This window comes from Chanos chanos, chromosome 14 (genome assembly GCF_902362185.1).
Source record: "Chanos chanos chromosome 14, fChaCha1.1, whole genome shotgun sequence".
NCBI classification, from domain to species: domain Eukaryota; kingdom Metazoa; phylum Chordata; class Actinopteri; order Gonorynchiformes; family Chanidae; genus Chanos; species Chanos chanos.
Window position 1 is genome coordinate 3,734,497 of NC_044508.1, and position 9,784 is coordinate 3,744,280.

At 39.5% G+C, this 9,784-nt stretch overlaps 2 protein-coding genes across 2 annotated transcripts in view; both read left to right on the plus strand.

The window, feature by feature from the left end:
• Nucleotides 1-3,070, plus strand: part of lrrc74b (leucine rich repeat containing 74B) — a 6,857-nt gene extending 3,787 nt beyond the window's left edge. Inside the window, exons 6-10 of the mRNA XM_030791738.1 lie at nucleotides 1,511-1,620; nucleotides 1,814-1,929; nucleotides 2,481-2,559; nucleotides 2,767-2,862; nucleotides 2,954-3,070. Of these exons, the coding sequence (XP_030647598.1) occupies nucleotides 1,511-1,620; nucleotides 1,814-1,929; nucleotides 2,481-2,559; nucleotides 2,767-2,862; nucleotides 2,954-3,070 (518 nt within the window). The remainder of the gene's footprint in view (nucleotides 1-1,510; nucleotides 1,621-1,813; nucleotides 1,930-2,480; nucleotides 2,560-2,766; nucleotides 2,863-2,953) is intronic.
• Nucleotides 3,071-3,952: 882 nt separating this feature from the next.
• nipsnap1 (nipsnap homolog 1 (C. elegans)) lies at nucleotides 3,953-9,276 on the plus strand. Its single transcript, XM_030791637.1, has 10 exons — nucleotides 3,953-4,056; nucleotides 4,744-4,871; nucleotides 5,758-5,803; nucleotides 5,887-5,981; nucleotides 6,180-6,250; nucleotides 7,024-7,164; nucleotides 7,408-7,439; nucleotides 7,536-7,630; nucleotides 7,720-7,803; nucleotides 8,393-9,276. The coding sequence occupies exons 1-10, from the start codon at nucleotides 3,977-3,979 to the stop codon at nucleotides 8,455-8,457; spliced, it is 837 nt and encodes a 278-aa protein (XP_030647497.1). The 5' UTR covers nucleotides 3,953-3,976; the 3' UTR covers nucleotides 8,458-9,276.
• The last annotated feature ends 508 nt before the right edge of the window (nucleotides 9,277-9,784 follow it).

Below are 9,784 nucleotides of genomic sequence, written 5' to 3' on the forward strand. Positions count from 1 at the left end.
CACGTGGACCAGAATAAGAAAAAAGTGAAATCAACCCCCTGCCACATATGATAATGGACATGACAGTAACATTAGCGTGTGTGTGTGTGTTTTTTTTTTTTTTGCCTTCACTGTGCCGTCACTGATGCTGATGGGAATACCCATGAAGCTTGTCTTACAGTGCCCTGGGCCAAAACAAGGTCCAAATGGCCATGCAGACACAGAAGGGTACATGAATGCCAATGTCTTCGCCTATACATCCAATGGTTAGGAAGGGTTTCCGCTAAGTGACATTACCATTAACATCAGTTATGTTCTCTCATTTTATGCATTTATTTATTTATTTATTTTTCAACACACGCATGGAACATCTGAAAAGGCATTGTTTCACCCTCTGTCACTTGGCCTACAACTTGCCAGAGACTAAATAAACGAATGAATAAATAAATAGAAAGCAAATATTAACAATAGAAATTTGTGAAAGTATATAGAACAATGTTGCTAATTACAAAAATTGGTTATTACAGTGATATTCTTTTCACCTGATAATGAGGGAAGTCTCAGATAACAGAAACACTTACAAACTCATACAGATACTCGTACCTCTTTAAGTCACGGAAGCATGTTGACTTCTTAACTGTCTGCAGCGACATTTCTCATCTCACACTTGTCGATAAATAGTTAAAATAGTTTACAACAAATTATTTTTTTGTTCTTTGTAATTATGATAGTATTTCTGTTTCATATTGCAGAATTTTCAGATTGCAATGGATTCTAACCAGGGCAGAAAAAGAAAGGTTCTCTCAAAAAAGAAATATTTATAATTAAACCACACATACTATCTCCCCGCCAAAACCTCTCATAGTCAACCAATGAGATTGGAGTGGCAAGCTGCAGATCCCTGAAATGAATCCATTTCGGTTAAGTGGGTCTAATTCTGGCGACAGTGTAATCTAGAAACGTAATGGGGGGCTTTTGATGAAGCAGATTTTAACAGCTGTGTAATTTCTAAGCGTTTGAATTATTATTGACTGTGATTTCCAAAGAATAATAAACGCGAACCAGCCGCAAGTAAAGAAATTTCTCGAATCCAAGCCCTCAGGCCAGGGGGAGAATGGCTGACATTCGACAATATCGCTGACATCTGAATGACCTAAAAATGAGAATATCACACGGACCATGACACATTTCGTTTGACATATATGCATCACGGACCACTATGATCCAATATATGAATCATACTTTCATAACGGATCCAACTGGCACCTTTCCCACACACACACACACACACACACACAATACATACGGCAATATGTTTTTATACCCTTAATATCGACTATGCGGTGATATTCAACTGCAAGCGGTTTCCACACGACGCTGAAGCGATGAGTGATCGAGTGTTCCAATAAACCCTGAAGTGTTTAGGGGGAAAAAATTAAAGAGGGCTGTTTCCAAGTAGGTTTCTGGACCGAAAACTGCGTTTGTGGTGACCTGTCAGTCCTCTCTGAGGTTAGCTGCTCTCCTCCTTTAGGGGAAATCCTTGGAAACGCCATCGCAGAAAATACTGGGATGAAGTCACTCAATCTGGCGTGGAACTGCATCCGTGGAAAAGGGGCCATAGCTTTAGTCAAAGGCATCGCGGTAAGCAGCCGTTTACATTTACACATAATCCAATCCATTGTCACTCACTCACATTTGCCTCTAATCGTCACTGATCAACTTTGATTGAGAAAGTCAGCTGATACAATAAACTTTCAACTTGGCTACCTCCATTTTTAAACGAGACTCCCAGGGGTGTTTGATGTAGATAAATGTCCGTTGTTTCGTATCTAAGGCAAATATATTCCTTCAAGTGATGGATTTGTCATACAACGGCCTCGGAAAAGAAGGCGCCATCGCTCTCGGAGAGGCGCTGAAAGAAAACAACACACTCGAGGAGTTAAATATAAGGTGCAATTACAGTCTCTTTAGATCATGTAATTTATGAAATAATAGCCTATATATATATCTTAATGAGACGTTCAAGAATGCACACAAAGGTGAAACCAATGGGAAATCTGACAACAATGCCCAATGTGTAGGCATCAGTATTCTAATAATTATGATAGGAACTTGACAAACACCGTCAGAGTTTCACCCTTTTGTCTGAAAAAGTCTCTATGAGGCGACAATTTCATACAGAGATAAAAGCTCAGAGCAAACGCGCGAGCGACCAAGTGCCAATTGATCTTTCCTGCCCCGACTCATTTGTTCATAATCAATAACACCTGTCAAGATGGAGACGGATACTGCAGTTTAAAAAAATCCTTTAACAACTCTCCCTGTGTTCCAACCATTTTGACAAATTATCTGAAAAGTGAGACAATGGACACTATTGGCAGATGGAATTGCATTCTTTTGAAGGGGGAGGTTTTATTTCTCAATTTCTTCACATCCAAAACACTTCGTTACAATTCTCTCTCTCTCTCTCTCTCTCTCTCTCTCTCGTTTTTTCCCCACAGCAACAATCGCATACCCCCTGAAGGTGCAATCCATTTTGCGATGGGCCTGCGAGTGAACAAAACAATCAGAATCCTAAAAGTAAGTCCGAGAGAGGAAATTGCCCCCGCCCCAAACAGAAGAGAAAACAACAGGGAGCTATTCATGACAGTGACAAACACCAACAACAACAAAAAGAGATTAAATAACTTTTCAGACAAACTTTCACCAAAACATCTGTGTGTTCATCTTAAATCCCCATTCCTGAAACTAATGTGTGAAACTGTCGTTTGTGTTTTCGACTGAAAGATGTGTCGGAATCCAATGCAATTCACCGGGTGTTACGCTGTGCTGAAGTCAATACAAGGGAATCCAGAGTCGGCACTGGAGTTCTTGGACTTCTCTGTATGTGGTCTTACCGTCTGCTTATCATTTTATGGCATCTTGTGTGACCTCAGTCGCCCGCAACTTAAAATTGTTTTCTGCTATGTTTCAGGATATCACTGTAAACCAGGACTTCGACGACGTATACGACATCGTTAAAGATATGTTCCCTAACCTACAAGTGAAACACGGTGGACGGATCGGCAGATTCCACAAACCGCAGTCTTGATCGCTCTTTAAAAGTTACTTGTGATCTTCAAAACTGTCGCGGCAGCTCTTCACTGATACAACGGTGGATCGGACTACGTGATTCTTGCCACCTCTGTCGCGTATTTTACATTGGCTTTTCAGTGAGCTTTTCTGGGATGGATGACAAAAGCACTGGAAATGAATGAGGGAGATGGAAACAGTCTGAATTTGGCATCTGATCAGTGATCAGTAAAAAGAAATTGCTTTTGTTTAAAACGAAACCTAATAGCCTATTGTCGCCCTCGTACAAAAAGCATAGTTTCTAACAATAAAAGTAACTTAAAACATTCACATATGGTTTCGAACCAGTCAAACTACTAAAAATACAGTTCAGAATCTTGTCTCACTGAAAAGCGTTAGTCACTCTTGTTTCTGGCGAAATCGAGGTGGTATTCACAAATGATCTCCAACAAAGTCTGAAATAATGGATCATAATTGTCTATTCAAACACTATTCAGAATAAATTTGCCGTCGTCCAACTGACTGACCATTTTTTAACACAAAAGAATTTTTTTTAAAAAAGGGTTTAAACTTCAGAGAAGTAATTGTGTGGGGAAAAGAGGTGCGGGTACTACTTTCCCGTGCGATGGCAAAATGCATCAGTAAAACATTTCATTGACAGCGTAACGGTTCAAGGGCAGTTTGATTGATTGAATAACCCTCTCAACTGCTGATTTAATTCAATCTCTCCACCGGTCTACTCTGTGACAAGTTCGGTACGTCACATGCGCGCCACGTTGACCTTTGAGCAAACGTGACGCGCCTGAACCTCGGTGTCACAAACAGACACAAACAAGTTAAAAATTAACAAAACATTTCAACAGTGTCGCACACTGTCCAAAAACTTCATGTTAGGACAGCAGACACTTAACAATACCCAGAGAACATGGCGCCGTCGTGGTCCTTGAGTGCACTTAAAAACCAAAGACAGTTGTGCAAAAACGTTTGCTCACCGCTGTTTTTAAGGTAAAGTAATGTCTAGTGTTTGACTTCAGATTTCTGTAACAACCTTACGACAAGTCCAACCATGTTGCCCCTGTCAAATTGACGGAAAGTATTTACACAATTAGCGGTGTAAAGCAAACTGACAGCAGTGTTATGCCAGACCTTGTTGGTAATGGCGTGCTTGTTAGCCGTTATGTGTAAAAGGTCGTTTTTGTTATGACAAATAATGTTCAGAGGAAGACGAAAGGAACGTTAGAAATGTGTCTAATCTGTCTAATGTCCAATTCTTGCTGCACGAAGTTACATCCAGGCCAGTGGGTGTGTGTGAGGTGCCTATGTTGCAACTTGTTTGGTTGTAGGTTACACACCAAAGCGCGATAATGACGAACCTTCAATCGGACAATAAAACTCATTCAGAGAAATGCTAAGAGAAAGGTTGCTGAGTTTAAAACTGTCACGTAGAGCACTGAGCAACTAGAGGCGTGGAAACATTTGCGGCCGCTGACACTGAGGCCAGCTTGGTCTTTGTGGCCTCATTTTCTTGGGATACTTAGTAATTGTTACATCTAGTTCCGCTCTGAGGTTGTTCGTTTATGTGTGTGTTTTGACGTGATTATGACCCCCCACCCCACCCCCGTTATGGATTAATCATTTATTACTATCCTTTAACAAGTGAATGAATTGATGGTCTTCTCTGTCCGTTTGAAGGAGTCTGACGGAGGGGAGTGATGCAGGCTGGTTTCGTTCAATGTTTCCACACAAAGTGGAGGCCAGAAAGGACGCCCACTCCAACCTGCTGTCCAAGAAAGAAACCAGTAACCTCTATAAAATCCAATGTAAGCAGATCCTGTTTGGATCTTTTTTTTTGCGACTCGTTCGCAAAGAAATCCACTGCTATCGTCTCTTTCATGTTAAGATCGATAAGAGGTCATGACAAATGACACATTGTGACATTCGTGATGTTTTCATTGATTGGTTGTAATGCTCTCATTAAAACGACATTGCAAACGCTTGTGAGGTAGCTCCAGTGGTTTACAGGTGAATGGATATATTGTCGTACAGACATTTTGCCTTTAATGAGATTTTCCCAAACAAACGTTATCATCGTCAGCTCAATTTGATAGAATACATTCTTTTCCCGATTAGCCTGTGATGTCGAGTTGAAACATCACTCTTAGCTTTATTTTAGTAGTGCAATGCCTTTTAAGTCAGATGAAGGCAGTTGATCATGGAGTTTGTTTTATAAACCAGCACTTTTGATAGAAATAACCAAAATGACTCACTGAGCACTACAAATCACCCCTTCTAATCTCCAAATTTCTTTTAAGAGTTTATTTAGACGTTTGAATAATTGTGATTTCTATGTTTGTGAGTGGATCCAGACTCAGTAAAATGTTATGTTTCTGTGACAAAAAGAAATAGGATCATTCAATGGAATTTCCCCATTTAAATTACAGTAAAATTATGTCGTTGTGTTTTTCCGTAGTCTTGTTATGCCCCAGAACAAACATGAATAGAACAGATGGACCGTTTAAAACGGCCACTTTGCATCAGCGGCTTCAACATGTAATGTTCTGAATTAAGTGCGTCACCGCTTTTGTGCCAGAAGTCAAATTAAACCATTAAGATTGCGAGGGAGAGGGGCACGTAGGGTCTTTAGCAAGCGGTTTCCTGTTTTTTGGGGGGGTCGTTTTTAACCTCTGTCATTTCCCCTCTCAACAGTTCACAACGTAAAACCGGAGTGCCTTGAAGCTTACAACAGTCTATCGTAAGTCGCTGAAATTGACTCGGTACTCAGTATCTCTGAATGGCATAACAATGCCAAATGGACCTCTAATTTTTCTTTTGCAGCGTCGAGGTGCAAACTAAACTTCACTGTGATAAGGATTATCCTTGCGAGGTCGTCGGAAGTTGGAACACATGGTACGGGGAGCAAGACCAAGCAGGTCAGGTCTAAAATAGATCAGTAAGGTCCAAACACATACGTCGTCGTTTATAATACATACTTTTTTAGTTCGATGGCTTGGTTGCGTTTCCATGGCATTGCTAAGGCTCAAAGCACTTGCACTTTCAGTGCCAAGTCTGTGCGAGCTGTCAGATGTTTTTGTGGCACGCTAGCGACACCTGCTGTTGTCTTTTTACAGTGCATCTCTGGCGGTACTCGGGTGGCTACCCAGCTTTGACTGAATGTTTGAACAAGCTCAAACTAAATAAGGTATTCTGTTACATTCGCCTCATTTTGAATCACAAATCAACCAAACCGGCAAAAATGAAATTCCTCACGGCATTTGCCTATTAATGTTTTATCTTTTTTTTTTTTAATGGATGCTAGTGATGGCTGTGCTTTGATTTTGAGAACTGGAGTTCATGCCTCCTGACACCTTGTTAAAAGTGTAGCCTTTTGATAAAAATAATTAAAAAAAGAATTTGAGCAAAGATTTATAATTAATTATATTACTAAATTATTCATTAAGCATGTTTCATTCAATTGTTAAATATAATTAGTCATATAATTTTTAATGTGATGTTTTCTTTTCCTATTATTAGGCATCTTGCAGACTCACAAAATTAGACCTCTCTAGAACATTACAGAGGGAAAATATTGTTTGAACAATTAAATAGTAAATATTTGTAAATATCGATTTTGTTGTGTGTGTCTAACAAAAAAGGTAACTTATATATAAGCTTTAAGATATTCAATTATGATGAAATATTCAAAATCAACAGCTGATGTGATGCATATGAACATATATCCTTTTGTACAATTGGAGTTGATAGCAGTGGTTGTCAGTTGAGTTTTCTCTGAATCTAAAGTAGCCGATGTCCACTAAAGCTTACACACAAAGCTGTCACAAGCCTCTCAAAGCCTTGCTTGCCTCCCACAGAACAACTCTCAGTATGTTCAGCCTCCACAGGTCTGTCCTGGATTGTGTAATGTATGCTTGTGTGTGTGTGTGTGTGTGTGTGTGTGTGTGCGCGTTTGTGCAGGAGTACCTAGAGTTTCGAAAGGAGAGGAGTAAAATGCTGCTTTCACGGCGCAATCAGCTCCTCCTTGAGTTTAGCTTTTGGAATGAACCTACTCCCCGACCAGGACCAAACATTTATGAGCTGAGAACATATAGATTGCAGGTGAGATGGAAAAAAACCCCCCCCAAAAAAACAAGACTCACCAAACTGGCATGACTGGACTGTACAGTATGTATGTAACATTTAGATAATGTTAGTGGGCCTCATTCTGCTTTATGCAAATTCTGCATGTTACTTTATTCAGTATTCTTGTTATACTACCCTTGTGATTACGCAGTGACTGGTCTATATGTACTCCAATGCCTTAACTTTTCATATGAAATTGCTTTGTTCATTAATCCACAGCCAGGAACAATGATTGAATGGGGAAATCATTGGTAAGTCAGTGCTTGTTACCTGAAAGGGCTAATTCATCATATATGGGTTTATGTCATTTTTAATACAACATTTATTCTTGTAATTTTTTTTTTCAGGGCCCGAGCCATCAAGTATAGACAAGAAAACAATGAGGCAGTTGGCGGTTTCTTTACACAAATAGGCGAACTTTATGTGGTTCATCATTTGTGGGGTAGGCAGTGCATCTACTTAAAAAATCTACACATTTTATAGGTGTAGATAGAATATGTATTGAATTTCTGGTTTTATGTTTATGGACAGCTTATACAGACTTACAGTCTAGGCAGGAGACAAGGAATGCAGCTTGGCTGAAGGAAGGCTGGGATGCCAGTGTGCATTACACAGGTAAGAGAAAACACACACACACACACACACCCCACACACACAATCAGTAACTGTGCCCACACACACTTTTTCACAGCTGCCCACAACTCTCTGATGAGTCATTCGACAAATGAGTGCATTGTTCTCAGAGATGCCGCAACCTGCTTTCAGCCTGAGCTGATGTCAGATCAGACATTCTGATAGCACACTGACATTCTCTAAATTCAAGTGTGAGGCTTTATCTGTTCAGTGGGAGTCTGCACAGCGCCACCTGGTGGACATTAAGGAAACTGACTGAATCATAGCACAACTCGGTGCAATAGGTTTTGCCTGTAGGGGTTCTTTGGGCCTTTTTTTGGATTCTGATTTTGAACTTGAACATGTTGTTTACAGAAAATGACTATGACACGCCCTCAGTAACCTGACATTTCAGTCGCCTTTGATCAGAACAAGAAGTGGCAGAACTTTTTAAGAATCAGAGTAGAAGTTTTGACATAAAAACAATTTAAAATTCATTAAAAACCTTGTTTGAATAATATGAAAACAAAACATTCCAAATGTAATCTTAAGTGTTTGTATTTGTGTGTGTGTGTGTTTGTGTGTGTGTCAGTGCCTTTGATCCAAAGCATGGAGTCAAGAATCATGTACCCTATGAAGAATTCACCATTACAGTGAGAGAGAGAGAGAGAGAGAGTGATAAGGATACAACACCTCTCCATCGACAGTCATCTTCAAACTGTCAGATTCTCCCCACCTCCTAAAACACAAATCCTACACATGAAGCTGAAATATAATGACACAAATCTCTGAGATACTGAGAATATGCTGTCTAACTGGACCATGTAAAACAAACAAAACAAACAAACAAAAAAAATTAAAAACACACATATGAATCCAATAGTTTTCTGGTTTGGTCAATGGATACCACCAATGACCCCCCCCCCCCCCCCCCCCAAAAAGATCCTCATACTATTAGTGTCTCAGTACCATATGCTTTAACAACAAATACAAACAAACAAACAAATTATCGTTGACTTGCGTATGAGTGATGGATGTGTATTGGTTACTGGGCTAATCTATCCTGATTCAGAGTTTTAATGTAAAATGTCAAATCACATTTAATGACACCTTTAAGTTGTTTATTATTATAATTTCTTTCAGCTGAGTTTAAATTCAGTAATTGTCTTGATTGTATGGATGCCAACTGCTCTGACAGGGTTACACAAGCTATTGTGCGGTTGGTATTCGATCTACATGGAGAGTTTGTTTTCAGATATTAAATCATTTGAACTAAATGTAAGATGAGAGGGTAATGTGGAGACTGTGATGCTTTTGCAAAACAAGTTCTGTCACTTGAACTACTCTGTGTGTCTGTAGAATTGTACAATATGTTGTCAATGCAACCCACCCATTGATATGTGAATATTACGTGATTTATTGTCAAAAACAACATAACCCTGGTATTAATTAAAGCATTTGCATGAACTGCTCAATGCCACTGAGGGCCAATGGATGCTGCAGTGACCTTATAGATAAAGCTATGCAATTATTAATGGTAATAAAGCATAATTTTGTAGCTTTTCTCTCCCATTTTCTTTCTTTCTAGATAATTTTTTTTTTAATATAAAACAGTATTCCATAGTAACATTTTGGAACACAGTTGCTAAAACGCCTGTTGCTGTTATGCTGTATTTTCAAGGGTGGTTGAACTTCAGTTAAGTTTTACACATGTAGTGTCGAGCTAATCCAGCCGTTCTGTACATGAGTGAACATATGTTTTTGTCTATCGGGCTACCTCCCGCACACACACACACACACACACACACACGCACACACACATAAAGCCTAATTTTACTGTTTTTATGAGAACAGTCTATATAACTGTACTTCCTGTTGACGATCTATTTCCATCTCGTGAACAGCACACGACTTCCTTTTGCACTTTTCCAAAAAGGATGCTGTACCTTTAAGAGCATGGGGGCGTGTGACCAAATTTCGTCTG